General features: G+C 41.5%; 1 protein-coding gene across 3 annotated transcripts in view; it reads right to left on the bottom strand.

The window, feature by feature from the left end:
- Positions 1-19081, bottom strand: part of MRTFB (myocardin related transcription factor B) — a 1455416-nt gene that overhangs the window by 476850 nt on the left and 959485 nt on the right. For all 3 annotated transcript variants that reach the window (XM_044089410.1, XM_044089411.1, XM_044089412.1), the window contains exon 6: positions 4049-4221. In XM_044089410.1, the coding sequence (XP_043945345.1) occupies positions 4049-4221 (173 nt within the window). The remainder of the gene's footprint in view (positions 1-4048; positions 4222-19081) is intronic.

Here is a 19081-nt window from a genome sequence, read left to right as displayed (position 1 = left end):
TTTTCAAATCATAGGCCCCTTGAACACGAAACATACACATGCTCTTTGATACACCTTCCCGATTGTATTAAATTGTATTCCTTGTACAACACATTACAGTTGTTAGAGGGCATTTTAAATTTATTGTTTTGAACATTAGTAAACAATGAAACAAAATGCATGCACCAATGACAAAACTACCCGATTCAGAACATTTCCATCATAAAAGTCTACTCACCCTTCTACAGTCTACCAGTATCAGTAAATATGCACAATCTCTGAAGTGTAAAAGTCATCTAAATAATTCCACATTAAAGAAATCTGTAACAATGAAGAGGTTGCTGCTAGCAAACAACTTTATATGTCATTGTTTATTCATCTACAAATAAAGTGCCTGTTGCCCTTGAGGAATAAATTGCCTATGTTGCATGCATTAAAAAAAATGATAAGCTAGTAATATCGCAATAGGGACTGTATGGCAAACTGATAACAGGTTCATAGTTACTACTCTAGGTATCCAGCATCCACCCACTTTACAACACAGTACAGTATCAGCAATGCATCTATCTACTGTGGGAGTAGAACCCACAACCTTCTGCATCAAAAGCAAGTACACTACCTGTTGTGCTATTAACAATGCGAGCAGACTTACAATAAGCAGCACTAAAGTTTAAATTTATGAAAGGATTTTGTTCTATGTAAAAAGTGCTGCTGCCTGTGAACATCAAGCAAGTGCAAATTGCACTCTCCTTTATTCTTGAAATCTAGAAAGAAAACTGGTAGATTAATGACCAGGTTAATATTAAACCCGGATGCCACTTTGGGTAGAAAGGATGGATTGGTCCACAGAGACCCTATCCTTATAGAATACCATATAAGGGGGTTTGATAGATAAGGCTTAGATCTCAGAAACAATATTGGCTGAAGTAATCACTACCAAAAAAAAGTCTTCCAAGACAGAAACTACAAATCAACTCTGGTTGCTGGCTCAAACAGAGGAGCAACCAAGGCCTGCAACACAAAAGTAAGATCCCAAGGGGGCACTGGGTCCCTAATCAGGAGCCTAAGAAGAAAGCTACCTTTCAAAAATGCCTTACAAATCTAAGAGGAAGCCAATGACACCAAATTTTCACCAGTGTGAAAGTTAGAAATCACTGCCAGTTGCACTTTAACTGTAGTAGCACTATTATTAAAAATGTCCACAAATTTCCAAAATGGCTGAGATTGTTGCAGTGAAAGGATCCAGGTCATGTTAAGAAGCCCAGATCGAGAAGTGCTTCCATTTACTCAATAAACTTTCCTGGTAGAAGATTTGTGAGCTGCTACCAAGATCCTCTTAACAGGGGAAGAGGACCTGGGAGTCCTAGCTATTATGGGAACTGGAACAGCCAAGCCGTGAGCTTCGGGCTAAGTCTGGATTAGGCATCCCTGAGGGATGTGTAATCTGATCCAAAACCGGATCTAGTGTCCAAGGGGGACACAGTACAGTTTTGTACCTACCATAAATGTAGATGTTCGAGTGCTAATACAGCTGCAGTCATAACAGATGGGTTTTCCTGCCATCAGGCAGGTCCTCGGTCGGCCGAATTCCAAAGTCTAGGTCCGGCGTCGGTTGTCGTCGCTTCTTCCCTGACGTCAGAGCGACAGGGGTATAAAAGAACCAGCTGACGCCATTTTCTTCAGAGGCGAAGAGATTGCAGCAAGGCTGACCCCACTTTAGAATGATCCTTTTGCTACTAAAGGATTCAGAGACCACTTGTAAGGCATCAGAACAGACCAGCTGAGCCTGTCCACTAAAATGTTGGACCTCCCAGGAATGTGCGTTGTTACCAGAAAACGGCCAGTGGAGATTGCCCATTTCTACAATCTCATGGCTTCGTGACAAAGGGGGTAAGATCTGGTCCCTGCTGTTTGTTGATGTACCAGACTACCGACATATTGTCCATCTGGATGTCAATAGTCCCCAGAAGAAGAAAGACATGGACAGTCTGCAACACAAGAGCACCACCCTCATCTCCAGGACACTGACATGCAAATTGGTCTCCAGGGATGACCACATGCCCTGAACTGTCCTTCCCATGCAATGCCCCCCCCCCCCACCCGAGCAGGAAGGCATCCGTGGTCACCGTGATCTCGGGGGAGGGAAGAACAAACAGACAACCCTGGAGGAGAACAGGGGAATTGAAGCCACCAACGAAGGGAGTCCTTGCAAACACGGGATAGACTAACAGGATGTGACAATGCAAGGTCTAGCAAGGACCACTGAACGACTAAAGTCCATTGCAGAACTCTCATATGAAGATGTGCAGTTGGGACGAGAGTGACTGTGGCCGCCATGGATCCCAATTCCCAAAGAACTAAAGTCACCAGGGGAAGGTTGGCTTGAAGAATGTAAAGTACATGATGATGGAGTGATAACAGTCTGTCTTGAGGTAGAAACACCCTGCCCTGGGTAGTATCTATCCAAGCTCCTATGAAGTCCAGTAATTGAATAGGTGCCAGCCAAGACTTTTTGAGGTTTATGGTTATACCCAGGAAATGGGCAATGTGAAGTAGATGGTCCCTGGCTTGAATCAGTCGATACCTGGAGGGAGCGAAGAGACGCCAATTGTTCAGGTAGGGAAAGACCTGAAACATCTGCAGTTGCAGGTGAGCAGCCACTACTGCCATCATTTTGGTGAACACCTGGGGGGAGGTGGTAAGCCCAAAGGGGAGCACTCTGAACTGAAAGTGGTTGACTCCCAGCCAGAAGCAGAGGAACTTCTGGTAATGCCTGTCCATCTTGACATGGTAGTACGCGACCTGGAGGTTCACCGAGCACATCCAGTCATTTATCTGCAGGAAGGGCAGAATAGATTGAAGAGGTGTTGGAACTAAGGAACCATGTTGCTGTTCTAATGAGTTGCAAATGAGGTCTGAGGGGAGGAGGGAGACAGAGACATTATGAGTAAGGGAGGAGCTTGGACTTTGGATCTGATGCTGGAGTGTGCGGACGAGTCGGATCTGTGGTGGATCTGAGTCCCTCAGTTTGAACAGCAAATGAAAACAAAAACTTCAGATCCTTGTTTATACCAGCAGAAAAAAAAACCTCTGGTTAACACTATATCAGAGATGCATTTCTAAAGCATCTTTTCAAATGTACCACAGTGAAAATTAGTTGGCAAGACCAAAGATGATATTCAGTAACTTGCACAGGGAGCCCCCATTTAAGAACTCACCCCCTTCTGGAATTAATCACACTTCCTCCCTAAGCACAGCATTTGAAGAAAAGCAGGTAAAATGTTAAGTACAGACAAGAAACCAGTTATCATGTCATGCCCCAGAAGAATGGCGGGATCACATTTTAACTCTGGTTACTTACTGATTTTCCATCTGAGCCACTGTATCTCTTTACCGAAAATCCAAAACTAGTATAAGTTCCACACTTACTGCAAAATGGAAAATGGAGAAAGACTGCCCCATGACTTCTTTAGGCACCCATATCTGATGACAAAAGTGTAGCAATCAGAACATAGAAACACTGATAAACAAGCTATCCACGAGTTAGACAGATATCCAACATACTGCAGCAGGTTCTTTCCCATTTTGTCTTTTCATAACTAAACCAATACCAATTTCTAAGGAAAGCCTTCAACCTAGCAGAAATAAGGATGATGAATACAGAGACACATGTCAGTGCTAGAAATTATGCTCACAGAACAGGATTCGTTATCAAGTTAGTGAGACCATGGAAGTGACAAGCTACAAAACTTTACAAGTACTATGACTTTTCATCACATGATTTAGGCCAGGCCTGCAAGTCAAGGGTGATGACCCCAAGTCATTCTTAATATGATTTTATAACACTATGGAGCTTTTCAAGCCACCACCGATAATGGACACCTACCCAGTCAAACTTTCCTGGTAATCAAATGTCAGTCAATCAATAAATAAATAGTGCTCAACATCTCACCAAGAGATAGGGTGAGAGTCAGCAATTGTATCTGTTTTAAGGCACCCCAGAAAAAGACATTCTCTACCCTGTGATTTCTGATGATTTGCAAAAATGAAAGACATCAGGCATACTGACCTGTATGGTAGTGTTTGGGACCGGTGATGATGATTCGTTCATCTTGGGCTCCCCTGGTGAAGCTGATGATCCCTGGGAATCCTGGCTAGCTGGCTGTTCTGGAGATAAGGCATCACTGCTGTCTTCATCAAAGGAAAATGCATCCAGTGTTTTGGGGTAATTCACCTGTCCAACTACAAGCACAAAGGCAGTATTATAGCCTAGAGGTTAGACTAATAGCACACAACAACTACACAACGTATCCAAAAAATATATGGTTGACTGTCACTGCCTCCAGTTCTGTAAGTTTCTTTGAATACTTTTATCAGTTACAAGTCAGTTACAAGAAAGCAAACTGACAGAACTTGAAAACAAAGTAGTTATGTTTGACGGTCTTACTTGGCATCTGAAAGGTAAACAAACAATACTACATATAACATATCACATAAGTTATCTTACTATAATGATAGATCTATATTTCCATCTTTATCCCCATAACCTGAAAGACTGATTATCACAGCTGTCAAAGACTACCATAGCTCCTCCTCTTTACCCACAATTATCCTCACCAGGGGACCCCTGTCCACATCTCAAACAGTCCACATAAGGCAGAGAATGCAAAACAAAAAGAAACCAGACACACACTCCCAAACCAGAACAGCATCTGTCATACTCATAGGCTGAGGGAGTAACAGACATGAAAGTGTCAACAAAGATCCATTATTACAGTAAGTATGCAACTTTTCTGTCTATCACTGGGATTTTCATCTCTGTCACACGAAGAACATAGTCTGAAGCTTTTTCTCCTGAATGGCTCCTCATGGAAGAATACCACAAATTACAGCAGTTCCAAAGGCAGATCTCAAACTAGAGATCACATTAACTTGTAGCATCTCTCAAAGATGTTCAGAGATGTCCACATAGCAGATGCGAAAATACAATAAAGTATTGCTAAAGAAAGTTGGAGAAGTGGTGAAAGTTTTGATAATACAAACATTAAAGGATTCAAGCAAGGATTTGCCATACTTTTGGTAACAGAAATTTATGCAGTGAAAAAGCCAAACACCTACGATTGTCTTTGATACTTTGGAACACAATGTTTTTTGGATGAAAATGAAACAAATTTGTCAGTTCATTCTTACAGACCTTATTCTGTCCAAATAAAATCTGAGGTGCCTATGAATTCCCATGGAGTGCAACAGATATGATTTGCACACTAGCAAATTGACTGACTGGTTTACATTAGATTCAGTGGCAAGTCCGGCATGGAGGAAGGAACTGTCGTCATGGATACTTTGTCTTTTGGGGAAATTAAACAAAGGGGCCAAAAATGCAGGACCTGCAACTCTGAAATCCTTCTGACCTAGGTGGCTGTAATCAAGAAAACCTGATTTCTAAGTAGGAAATTTCATCTTGACTGAGGAAGCTTCTTTAAAGGGCAGAAGTGCTAGCTTCTCCAGAACAGAGTGCATCTAGGTCTCAAGAGGAAAGGGAGATTTGAAAGGAAGAACATTTTATAGACTTACAGTGAGGCTAAAGGGGCAGAATCTGCACTTGGATGAAAATTAAACATGGCTGCCAAGTGCACTTACACAAAACAAAAACTGAAACCTAAATATAAAAATTGTGACAAATATTCCAAAGTGCTGGGACCTGGAGTGGTGACTGGATCAAGTCTTCTAGCAGAGGAAGGCACAGAAATAGGTCAACTTCTAAAAATATATCTTCCTGGTACATGGTCTCTGGACAGAAGTCAAGATCTGAACCATCCTGTGTAAGAATCAAGGGTCATCTCTGGCACTAGAAAAACATGGTTAACTTCAGTGAGTATTTGTCCTGTTGAGGACTGCTAGCTGGCTGAGACAAGATAGTCTTGGTTAACTTCAAAAGGGCAGACCTTCCCAAGAGGTGAGACCAAAGCAGAGAGAACTATACTTGCCAGGGCCAAAACAATAACCATGACATTTGCAATTCTTGATCTTCTAAAGAAAATCTGACATGAGAGGAACTAGGGAAAAAGCAAATGGCAAGTCCTGGGAGTAATATCTGGAGGAACTAATCCAAGTCTTCGAAGTAGTATTCGGTAGTAGTAATCTCTGGATCTGACCGACCGGCACTTGCGAACAGCTTCTGCTTCGGGCGCCACGCGGCAAGAAAGACTGAGGAAAATGGCGTCGGCTGATGCCTTTATACCCGAATAACTGCAGCTATGACGTTGGGTGAAGTGCGACACCAGCCGAGGCCAGACCCAGACTTTGGAATCCGGCCGACCGAAGGGCTGCCTGACGACAGGACAACCCATTTGTAATGACTGCAGATGCATCCTTGAAGGACATCTATACTTGCCAGGGCCAAAACAATAACCATGACATTTGCAATTCTTGATCTTCTAAAGAAAATCTGACATGAGAGGAACTAGGGAAAAAGCAAATGGCAAGTCCTGGGAGTAATATCTGGAGGAACTAATCCCTGAGGCATCTCTCTGAGGGAAAAATAAGCAAAAAGAAGTTGCTGTATCTGTAGTTGGATGGGGATGCAAATAAATCTGAGTAAGGCTTCCTCCAGTGAAGGAACATGAGTCTGTGCAGTCAGCTGGTTGAGGGACCACTCACAGGGCAGCAAGATATAAAAACTGAGCCTATTTACAACAGAGTTAATCTGACACAGGATATGAACAGCAATGAGAAAGGTGACTGGAGGAAAAAGACCATTACCATACTCTCATGGCCACTGGATAGAGGGCATAGGAATAGCCTCCTCTCTGTGACTGTTTATGTACCAAACTACTGACATGTTGCCAGAATGGATGGCAGTCAGACCAGCGTGGAGTACTGGAACTTTCACTCTCCCAAAAAGGTTTCATGTTTACATACCAGGAAGAAAGAGTAGAGAGAGGCACTAATAAAATTCCATTTTTTTGTGTTTCTGACAGTTTGTTTTTTTATTGGTGATGAAGTCCTGGGATGTCTGTAAGGTTAGAAGGATGGCCCCTCACATCCACAATGCTGCTGTGCAGCCTGGTCTCTTGGGTTAATAATGTGTCTTGGATCGTCTGCTCCAAATAATCCCCTCCTCCCCTGAAAGCAGAGGCATCTGTGGTTACTACTGCCATGGATGTTGGGTCCTGGAAGGGTCTGCACAGATAAAAATTTGACTTGATAGTCCACCACAGGATATACTCCTTGCACTTTTTGGATGTCCTGATTGGACCATCTAGGAGTACTACAAGCTGATCCTATTGCGCCTTGAGAGTCCACCACAGGACTTCCATTAAGTATCAGACAGACAGTAACTTGAAGATAAGGGGTGCCATACATCCCAGTGCTCAAATGGAGTGATTTGCAAGGACAATTTTGTTGAACATTTCTTGTTAACGTGTGTGTGTGTGTTTTTTTCTGATAAGTTGGAACATGTCCATAAGTAGTAAAGCTTGGAAATCCACAATGCTCAAAGTTCAGGTTATAAAAGTAACTGACTAAATCAGCACCAACCAAGACTTTGCAAGACTGACTGATATTTCCAATGACCAAGAAAAGTTCAAGCAGTCAGTTCTGGGAAGCTATCAGACTATTTACTGTGGGAGTTGCATGTAGCCAATTATTCAGGTAAGGGCAGACCCTGGAACCTTTGAGTCAGCAGGCTGTGACAAAGTACAGTTGTGTGCACTTACCATAAATGTAGATGTTCGAGTGTATTCACTGTTGCAGTCATCAACTGTGGGTTATCCCTGCTGTGATAGCCCTCGGCCAGCCCGAATACCAGAGTCAATGTTTTTCTGTGTCAGCTGCTGTCGCTTGCTGGCTGACATCAGGTCGTCAGTGCTATAAAGGAAGGCAGCCGATGTCATTACACCAGTTTTTCTTGCCCTAACCAGTCAAAGGCCCAAGTAAATAAGGTGAAGTGGTCCTGGTGTCTAAAAGCCACTGTTAGAAACTTAGGTCTCCCTAAATAAAGAAGATATAAGGGAGAAGGAGGGTGGGAAACCAGGACTGTAACAGTGAATACACTCAAACATCTACATTTATGGTAAGTGTACACAACTGCACTATGTTCTTCGTGTTTCACTGTTGCAGTCATCACCTGTGGGAGGATTCCCAAAGCTGAGAAGTGGGGTGGTAGGCTCAGTAAGAGACCTAGGAATGGTTCAGCATACACTGCAGAGGCAAACCCTGCCCTAGCCTTAGAAACAACGGTTGGCAAGCTAAATAGCAGCAAGCCGTCATTTGTCTGAGGCAGGTCAGCTTGGACTCAGGTTTCAGTGGGGGGAGGGGGGGTGGGGAACAGGTAGGGTCAGGATAGGTAGGTGGGCTGGGCTGTCCAGGAGAAGGACTGAAAAGGCTGGTAAGAAAGCAAATTAATATTTTCGATCTCTGCTTTGGCAGCTTGTCTGATCAGCTTATCTGTGGATTACTGGTTTGTGTTTGAACTATTTGGGTGATCTAAGAACAAGGTGGGGGCCTTTTGTTTGTTTTTGCTTTAATCACAGGCTTTAGTGGCATTTATCTGTATAATCTGTACTATGTTTAGCTAATAATGTAGGAAGCTTAGGGTATTATGCTTAAAGGCATGCAAGCAGTTTCTCAGCAGATAAGTGGGGGTAATGTTGAATTGATTTGGTGTGTTATAATTGGATTTTGTTTTGCAGGCCTGTATTTCATTGCTACAAGCAAGGGTAGGAATTAAGGTTGTACTTGTAAGGTATCAAGTGAAAATTAGAACACCAGAAGGGTTCTGTAAGTAGTTAACCAAGAATTTGCACTGACTGAATTAAAACATAGTTAAAAGAGAGAAATAAATAGGGCACATGCCCCTTGGAAGGCCTGGGGTTATACATGAGACACAGGAAGAGTTGTACAAGCTTTAAAAAAAATTATACACAAGGGGGTGATATGGTTGAGGTTTAATTGCAAGCAGCTGAGGTCTACAGTTAGTCACATGGCAGGGCCTGTGAGCTGAGGCCTGCAGTTAGCCACAGCCAGGGCCTAGGAACTGAGGCCTGCAGGTAGCCACATGGCAGGGCCTGTGAGCTGAGGCCTGCAGGTAGCCACATGGCAGGGCCTGTGAGCTGAGGCCTGTAAGTAGCCACTTGGGGCCTGGCCTGTGAGCTGAGACCTATAGGTAGCCACATGGCAGGGACTGGGAGCTGAGGCTGGAAAGTAGCCACAAGGCAGAGCCTTTGGAGAGGATCAAAAATAATTGAGGGCACTCAGGGGCAGTTTGCCTTAAACTATTTTATTTACATGGGACAACGATTTTCTATCAGAGAAAAGGCTAGTTATGTTATTGTTGTTGTTTAAAGACATTTTGGTTTAAGAGCATGTAGGCAGATTTGAAGTAATGGCTTTAGTTTGCGTAATCTTGTAATTCAAATCAGTTATATTTTTGAAATGCCTGGAGATAAGTTACAAACAGGCTAGAGGGTAAAACATGTACTTGAAGGTATCAGACTAAATTTAAATGACAGAACAGGTTTAAATTAATACTTCAAGTAGGGTTTACTATGGGATTAAGGCTCACTTAAGGCATGAAACAAAGGCACATATGCCTAAGTGTGGCCTGGGGTTTAGGGATGAGATGCAAAAGGTTTTAGCAAAAGATGAAATTGTCTTTCTTAGCAATCTAGCAAACAATAGTTGTGGCCTGCAATTAATTAGATGGCTGGGGTCAGAGAAGAATCACATGGCAAGGCTAGTGAGTTGGGGCCTGCTCATATGCTTAATACGAAATAAATCATGTTTGGTTCACGAACTTGTTGTGCTTAATGCAGGTAAATCATGTCTGGTTAATTTCTTAGAAAATAAAATGAAATTAATAATAAAAATAATACTACATAATTCAGCTGAGTGGGTCATTAAAGGTAACCTAGGTCTTATGGAATTTACAGCAATTTGCAGGCTGTAAATTAATACAATGGGTAATTGTGGATAGAAATTTTGGCAAAAAGTGGAAACTCTTTTGTTCAGGACCGCAAAGCATGTACTTACATTTGATAACCCGGTGAATTTATTTGTTGTTTATTTTACCTGCTAACTAACACATTACTAAACCTTGGGGGAGTAAAGAGCAGTTGGTTGGCTGGGATTCTGTGGCTAGGTAGCAGAACACTGTAACCATTTCAATTTTAGTGGTGTTACTTTCTTTAAGGAAGAAAAAGAAAAAGGGTAGAAAGGTGGGGGGAGGTAATGGGTCAGTGCACAGAATTTCTTCAGGAAAGGCTGGAATATTTCATACGAGGTCAAAGCTTTGATTTGTTGTTAATATTTAGTTAGGATTTTTGTTATCACTGTAAAGTGGCTTGGTGGAACAGAAAACATATTTAAAGCATTTTCCTGTTTGAGAAAGCAGGATTACTTCTAAATGGACAAAAGTTGTATTTTAGCTGCTAATTCAAGCTAGGATCTTAACCCATGGCTGTAAAGTTTGCAAGAGAAGAAAAACTAGCTTGTATTTGCTGCAAGCAGAAGGTTTTCTCACCCCCCACTTCTTGCCGTGTAATTAGGTTTTATAGGGGTAGGTTTGGTGGAGACAAAAAGTACAGTTTTGTACCTATCATAAATTTAGATGTTCGAGTGTTCACACTGCTGCAGTCATCACACTTGGGTTATCTATCGTCAGGCGGTCCCGCAGCCGGCCTGAGTTCCAAAGTCTTGGTCCGGCGTCGGTTGCGGTCACTTCTTCCCTGACATCAGTGCAACAGGGGTATAAAAGAGGCAGCCAACGCCATTTTCTTCAGTTTTTCTTGCCCCAGATGTCAGGTGCCCCCAAATAGGAAGGCAATACATAATCCTAAGTAAAATACATAAGTAGAAAACAATAGCTACTGCTGTAAGCAAATACACCATATAGAAATACATCATATAGATTGTATAAAAAGGGAGGTATAGATAAAACCCAGGTAAGAAGAGGGGATGGTGGGAGGGTAACCTGGACTGCAGCAGTGTGAACACTTAACATCTACATTTATGGTAGGTACAAAACTGTACTATGTTCATCGTGTTACACTGCTGCAGTCATCACACTTGGGTTGAATCCCAAAGCTAAGGCTGGGCGGTTGGTACTAAACAGGGTTTGGAGAAGCTAGTAGTCCCTGCAGAACTGCAGTGGCAAAGCCAGCTCTGGTTTTTGAGTATAGAGGTAAGTGGTAGTGCTTGGTGAAGGTGTGCACTGAACTCCAAGTTGCAGCCTCCAAAATATCCTTGGTTGGTACCCCTCTGAGGAAGGCTGCTGATGTTGCTGTAGCCCTTGTGGAATGGGGCCTAATGTTACCAGGTACAGGTTTCCCATTGTATGTGTAGCAGAAACGGATACAATGTCCTATCCATTTTGAAATGGTCTGTTTTGAGATAGCCTTTCCTTGTGATCCTGCAGCATAGTATACAAAGAGTTGGTCAGATTTTCTGAAAAGCCTTAGTTTTATCCAAGTAGAAACGTAATTGCCTGTGAATGTCCAAAGAGTGTAGGAGCCTTTCCCCTTTATTCTGCGGGTTTGGATAAAAGGTGGGTAAATGAATGGTTTGGTTTAGAGCCACACTGGATACCACCTTTAGCATAAAGGAAGGGTTAGTTCGCAAAGAGACTCTGTCTTGATGAAAAATGATGAAAGGGTCCACTGCCATTAGGGCCTGTAGCTCTGAGACTCTTCGTGCTGAAGTTATTGCTAGCAGCAGGGCAGTTTTCCATGATAAAAATTGTAAATCGGCTGAAAAAGCTGGTTCGAAGGGCGGTAGTGTATGTTTTTCCAAAACAAAATTGAGGTCCCAAGTTGGTGTTGGTGCTCTCTGGGGCCGTCTTATGTTCTTAGCTGCTCTGAGGTACTGTCTTAGTAATGGATATGAAAAAATAGGAGGATCCGTGTTGTAATGAGCTGAAATAGCTGAAGTGTGGATCTTAATAGATGAAAAGGAAGGCCTTTGTGCAACATCTCAGTTAAATATTGCAGAATCTGCCCTTATGAAGGTAAAAAAGGAGAATAATATGGTAAGGAGTAAATGTAATAAGGGTGAATATCACCATTATAAGAAATATCATCTGGCAACCAGTGATACAACTTGTAAGGATATTTATTTTGTCTCTACATATAATGTAAAAAGTGGAGACATAAAGGATATAGTGGAACATTTTTGGAAATTTTTAGTGAAAGACAAGGTGTTGATGCACATTTTGCCACAAAAACCTTTATTTTCCTATAAAAGGGGAAGAAATTTGAAAGATATGGTGGTACATGGTAAATTTGTAATGCCAAAATTTTGTTTACCAAGACCACTAAGTGAATTTGATACAAGATGTTGCAGTAGATGCAGTGTTTGTAGGAATATAGTTAGAACATTTAATTATATTAACAACATTAGGTTCACAGTAAGAGATAGTTTTACCTGTAGAAGTAAGGGAGTTGTGTATGCTTTACACTGTCCCTGTGGATTATATTATATAGGTGAAACTAAAAGAGAGTTTCAGATTAGGTTAGGTGAGCACATTAGAGACATAAGACATAAAAGGGAAAATAAATTTATTGCCACACATTTTAGTGTTTATCATAATAGTGATGCTTTATTTTTAACAGGAACAGTTTTAGAAAGTGTGAAATGTCTTTGTAATGATGAAAATGCTTTGAAATATAACTTACAATATAAGGAAAGTATTTTTATTTTGAAATACAATACAATGACACCCTGTGGATTGAATAATGAAATAAACTGGAGGTGTCTGCTTTAAAACTTTTTTGAACATAATTGTTTAATTAATTGCTTAATTAATTGCTATGAGTATATATATATATATCCATTCTTTCAGTGAGAATGTATACTCTTGAAAGGTGGTTACACCGAGGCGCTGGAGAATAAAGAATTTGCTTTTGGATTTGACTTTGGTTCCTGTTTTTCGATTCCTGACTTCTGAAGATTTTGCTGTTGCTGTTTTGGTATTGTTTTGGATCAGAGTTGTTTCTATCTGAAGGTGTGTGGAGTGGAGTTTGTGTAATTATCCACTGCCAATAGGGCCTGTAGCTCTGAGACTCTTCGTGCTGAAGTTATTGCTAGCAGCAGGGCAGTTTTCCATGATAAAAATTGTAAATCGGCTGAAAAAGCTGGTTCGAAGGGCGGTAGTGTATGTTTTTCCAAAACAAAATTGAGGTCTCAAGTTGGTGTTGGTGCTCTCCGGGGCGGTCTTATGTTCTTAGCTGCTCTGAGGTACTGTCTTAGTAATGGATATGAAAAAATAGGAGGATCCGTGTTGTAATGAGCTGAAATAGCTGAAGTGTGGATCTTAATAGATGAAAAGGAAGGCCTTTGTGCAACATCTCAGTTAAATATTGCAGAATCTGAGGAATATTTGGGACAAGAGGATTTTGGCCTTTAGCCTGGTTCCAGGCGCAGAATCATTTCCATTTGTCTGAGTAGGTTTTCCTGGTGCTGGGTCTCCTGGCCTCCAGAATGACATCCATAACAGCTTTAGAGAGAAGTGTTGACTGGTTGTTTAGGTAATCTGCCATGCAGCCATATTTAAAGTCTTGAACTGGCTGTGTAGAATCTGATTGTTTTGCTGAGTCAGCAGGTGAGGAATTTGAGGTAAAATCCATGGTGGGCCTTGAGCCATGTTCCTTAATATTGGATACCAGTGTTGGCGTGGCCAGTCTGGAGCAATGAGTATCATTTGTGGCTTCTCTAATCTGGCTTTCAGGAGCACCTTTGCCAGAAGAGGCAGTGGAGGTAAGGCATACACTGTTAATGTTTTCCAACTGAATGAGAGGGCGTCCACTTTCCAAGCTAGTGTGTGGTATGTCCTTGTGCAAAATTTCCATACTTGGTAGTTTTGGGGGGAGGCAAACAGATCTATGTCTGGGCTCCCCCATTTTTGAGTTATCATTGTGAATACTTGTGAATCTAGTTTCCACTCGTGAGGATCCATGATATTTCTGCTTAGTTTGTCTGCCAATGTATTTTTCTTTCCTGGCAGGAATTGTGCTTGTAGTTGAACTTGGTAGGTCAGAGCTGTGTTCCACAAGGTCATTGCTTGCCTGCATAGGGGGTAGGAATGTGTGCCCCCTTTTTGCTTATGTACCACATCACTGTGGTGTTGTCCATCTTTATTAGAAGTTGTCCTGGATGTAGGAGGTCCTTGAAAGCTGTTAGGGCATTTTGTACAGCTAGCATCTCTTTTTGATTGATGTGAAGATGCATTTGATCTGCAGACCATTTGTCCTGAATACACTGTTCTGCCATGTGTGCTCCCCAGGCGTAATCCGATGCATCTATTGTTATTGTTTGCCTGGCTGTGGGTAAGGTGAAAGGCTGACCCTTGTTGAGGTGACATGCCTGAGCCCACCATAGAAACTCCTGTTGAAGGCAGGGAATGAGTGGTATTATTGTTTCCAAGCTGTGGCTGTGTTGAGTCCATACGCTTTTCAGGTAGCATTGTAATTTCCTCATATGCAGTTTGGCATATGGAATTAGTAGTATGCAAGATGCCATGAATCCCAAGGCCTGCAGAAATTTTCTTGCAGGGAGTTGGGTCTTTGTTGCCATCATTTTGAAGTACTGAGTCAGTTGTCTTTGCTTGTCTGGCGTGAGATAAGCCATCTGGGCCATTGTATTTAAGCTGGCACCCAGGAATACTATGTCTTGTGAGGGCACTAGTTTTGACTTCTTTTCGTTTACTGTGTACCCTAGGCAACTTAGTAGGTTTTTTACAAATGCCAGATGTTTTAAAAGAATGTCCTTGCTTTCTGCTTGAATAAGGCAGTCGTCCAGGTATGGATATATTTGAATTCCTCTTTGTCTGCAGTATGCAATTACTGGTGCCAGGTATTTTGTGAAGACCCTGGGTGCAGTAGATAAGCCAAAGGGCAGTGCAGAGAATTGGTAATGAGTTGAACCTGCTATAAATCGGAGGTATCTTCTGCAATTTTGTCTGATAGGGACATGCAGGTATGCCTCCTTGAGGTCCAACGTTACTAGCCAAGCCTTCTTGCCCAGCATGGGAAGAAGTTGCTGTAGTGTGAGCATCTTGAATTTGGGTACTTCCAGGTATGTGTTCAGAATTGAAAGGTCCAGAATGGGTCTCCAGGCTTTGTCCTTTCGGGGAACCAGAAAGAGTCTTGAGTAAAATCCTTGTCCTTGCTCCTGTGTAGAAACCTGTTGAATGGCTCTCATGTCCATGAGTGTTGTAATTTATCTTTGAGCCTCTGCCCATTGATTTGGTGGCAGGTTTGGCATTCCTTTTATCCTTGGTAAAGTGTGAAAGAGGAACCTGTATCCTTGAGATACAATATTTAGGACCCATTTGTTTTTTGTGATGATGTGCTAATTGCCTGCAAAAAGTGCAAGTTTTCCTCCCAAGGGAGCTGCCAAGAGGGATTTGCTTGGCAGTCTGAGGGGTAAGTCATTGTGATTGTCTTCTGAAAGTTTGAGACCTGTCTTCTCCTCCTTTCTGGGTTGTGGCACCCCATTGTCAGGGCTTGTAAGAGCCTTGTGGCTGACATCTGCCCCTCTGTGGTCTGTCAGAAGTTGGAAAGGACCAGTTTTTGGTTGGCCAATTTCTACTGAAACGAGGGGGTTGAACCTGTAAAAAATCCTTGACCATCTGCATAGATTTTGCCTTATCCTCCATTTTCTTTAAAACCTCTTCTGCTTTCACACCAAACAAAACATCCTGCTGTAAAGGTGCAGCCAATAACTTTGCTTTAACATGATCAGGTAAAGTTTGTTCTTTTAACCAAGCATGCCTACGAATGACAGACCCTGTTACAGCTGCTCTACAAGAAGCTTCCAATGAATCAAATCCACATTGCAAAGTATGTTTTCCCACTTGTTCTGCTGCATGCAACAAATCTTGTATTTCCTAGTAATCAGGCTGCACTGTATGTGTGAGCATTTTTTGTTTTAATTGAGACATCAAATATTGTTGATATTTCAGCATGTGAAACTGGCAATTTAAGGCCCTCATAGCTAGAGTTGCTGAGGCATATACTTTCTTTCCCCATCTGTCTAGTGCTCTAGAATCCCTTTCAGAGGGTACAGGATTTTTAGCAATAGAGGCCTTAACCCCTTTGGGACCCTGGGAAATGGTTTCTGGGTCAGCAACAGGGCTTTTACATAGGAATTTGTGTGAGTCAGGGACTCTGTAGTATCTGTCTGGTTTGGCTGGTGCAGGAGGTAATGAATCTGGGTTAAGGCTAGATTCTGAATAAACATCATCCACAATGTCTAACACAGGTGGAATAGCAAGGGGTCTGTGCTGGGGTAGTAAAAGGAACTCTCAGAGCCTTTTCTTAGAATCAGAGTAATCCTGGCCTTCCCAGTGGAAATGTTCTCTCATGGTATGTAAAGTTTCCCCAAAAGAGTAGTCTTCTGGGGGAGATGCTGAAGGACTAGACTCTTCAGCATCAGAGTCTTCATAAGGGGGAAAGGAGTATTCCTGTTCCTCAGAAGAATCTGAGGAAATGGAAACCTGGTCAGACGAAGCGTAGTCCTCTTCCTGTAGGCCTTTTGTCAGGAGGGGGATGGGAACCCCTGATTAGGGTAATTAAGTCTTCAGCCATCTTAAGCATCTGTTTCTTAGGAATGGGGCCTTGTACTGGAGACTGCTGTACAGGCTTCCTTACTTTTAAAGGAGTTTTCAGCTTTGCATAGGATTTTATAGTAAGTGTAGTCGGTCTGAAGACACCTTCAGCAACTGAAGGCCTTTCAACTACACCGGAATCCCCTTCAGCAATGGAGTCGGAAGGGCCTAAAGATAAAGGCTCTGGAGGCCCAGCAATCTCCGCTTGGGAATCGGATGCAGCCTGGGGTTCTAAATCAGCGGTCGTCAGGGGCTGCGTAGGCGCCTCACTGAAAACCGGAGAACCGGCGATTGGCCTAGCAGAGGCTTCGGTGTCTGGTTTGGGTATCGGCTGCCTGTCCTTATCTTTACGCTTTTTATGCATCCCAGTCATTGGTTGCTCCGACGGCATGGTGTAATTAAATTTTCTACCAAAATAATGTCGGGCGAAATCAAACCGACGTTTAATAGTTTGTTTGTTAAACCTAGCACAAAACCGACAACCTGTGACGTCGTGATCTGGGCCCAGGCAAGGAATGCAATAAGAATGAAAATCCTTATGAGGTATTTGCTCCCCACAAGAAATGCAATTATTAACTTTTTCTGACATCGGTCTGAGACAAGAAAAGATTCCCCAACGGGGTACTTAGCTTTATTGAAGACTTCGGTCTGAAATTCGATTTGAAAATCTCAGGAGTCGGCCGACCGGCACTTGTGAACTGCTTCTGCTTTGGGCACCGCGCGGCAAGAAAGACTGAAGAAAATGGCATTGGCTGCCTCTTTTATACCCCTGTCGCACTGACGTCAGGGAAGAAGTGACCGCAACCGATGCCGGACCAAGACTTTGGAACTCAGGCCGGCTGCGGGACCGCCTGACGGCAGATAACCCAAGTGTAATGACTGCAGCAGTGTAACACGATGAACATCAGAGCAGCTAGCACTATGCACTTACAAAGGGAAAGAGGGGGAAGTTTTATGGCATTCCACTTACAGCTTTTGGGAGGAATGCTTTAAAACCTTAGTAAAACCTTAGTAAATTTAGGGCACTGTAAAGGCCCTTAAGTTGCAAAACTTCCTTACAGTCACTTTGTTAGCTCACATATTTTTATAAGTTGATAGATGTGCAAATGCACTGTCTTGCCTTTAGATATCCACATCAGTTGGGTGGCAAGAATTCAGCAATAGAAACAAGAAAGCTCAGTCTGGTAGAAAGAAGTAAATGATAATTTTGAGTACTCCAGAATTACTTAGAAATCTGGAGGCATGTGAAGATGTTAATAATAATAAAAATAAAAATAAAATAATAAATAAAATAAAGTTAATAAAATAATATTAATAACACGCCAAACTGTTTAATAATAATAACAAAATAATAATACTCTAAAATAATATTAATAACACAATAATAATTAATGCCATAATAATAATCATAATAATAATAATAATAATACTCTACGGTGATGGCCAGAAGGTCCTCTGTCATTAGGTAGAGCTTGCAGCATTCCTTTCAACTTCTTGGTTTAAGAATTCTGGTCAAAACTAAATAAATTTGTAAGTATTAATGAAATTCACTTAGAAAGTTGTTAGGACCATAGATGCTGTGACGGTGTGCATTTTCTGAGTATGAAAATAAAATAATAAAAAAAAAAATCACGTTAGAATTCACTTCGGTTGTTGGGTGTAGAGTTTACATGGTGTTATTATGCAGTGTCATCATGCAGGTTATATGGTTTAGCTTGTGTAGTAAATTGCTACTCAGTAACAGCATGTTAAGATTAATTGTCAGCAGTTTTTAATAATTTTGCATTATTCTGCAGATATCTATTTGGAGACATTCAGGAAGATGGGTCAGGGCTATATGCACTCTGATGACCTTCCCTCACCTTTTTATTAGCAACCAGATGAATAAATGTTGGCACGAAACAAAGTGGTTAAAACAAATAAATGACATTTCAGTGTGCATGGTAGCAGATATGTAGACAAGCAAACCCAAATGCTGCATCTGATATCTGTATGTGTGTGTGTGGGTGTGTGTGTGTGTGTATATGTAAATATGTGTGTGTATTTGCGTATGTAGATATATATATATATATATATATATATATATGTATGTATGTGTGTGTATATATATATATATATATATATATATATATGTGTATGTGTATGTATATATATATACACATATATATATATGTGTGTGTGTGTGTGTGTGTGTACACACACATATATATATATAGGTACGTAGGTGTATATATGGGTATATGTGTATATGTATTACATATTTGCAATATATATTTGTATAGATATATGTATGAATATGGTGTGTATGTATAATAGACATATGTGTGTGTGTATGTATGTGTGGGTAATATATGCACATATATGTATGGATATTTCTGTATATGTATTTATATATGCATGCATATATTATATACCTGTGTTTATAAGTATGTATGTGTGTATGTACATATATATGTGTATATGTATGTATACTTAATTTTGGCCATTACTGGACTCAAT

Source organism: Protopterus annectens, chromosome 12.part0, assembly GCF_019279795.1.
Source record: "Protopterus annectens isolate FY-2018-M chromosome 12.part0, PAN1.0, whole genome shotgun sequence".
NCBI classification, from domain to species: Eukaryota; Metazoa; Chordata; order Ceratodontiformes; family Protopteridae; genus Protopterus; species Protopterus annectens.
The sequence above is the reverse complement of the archived record's forward strand: the minus strand, read 5'-3'. Positions and strand labels throughout refer to the sequence as shown.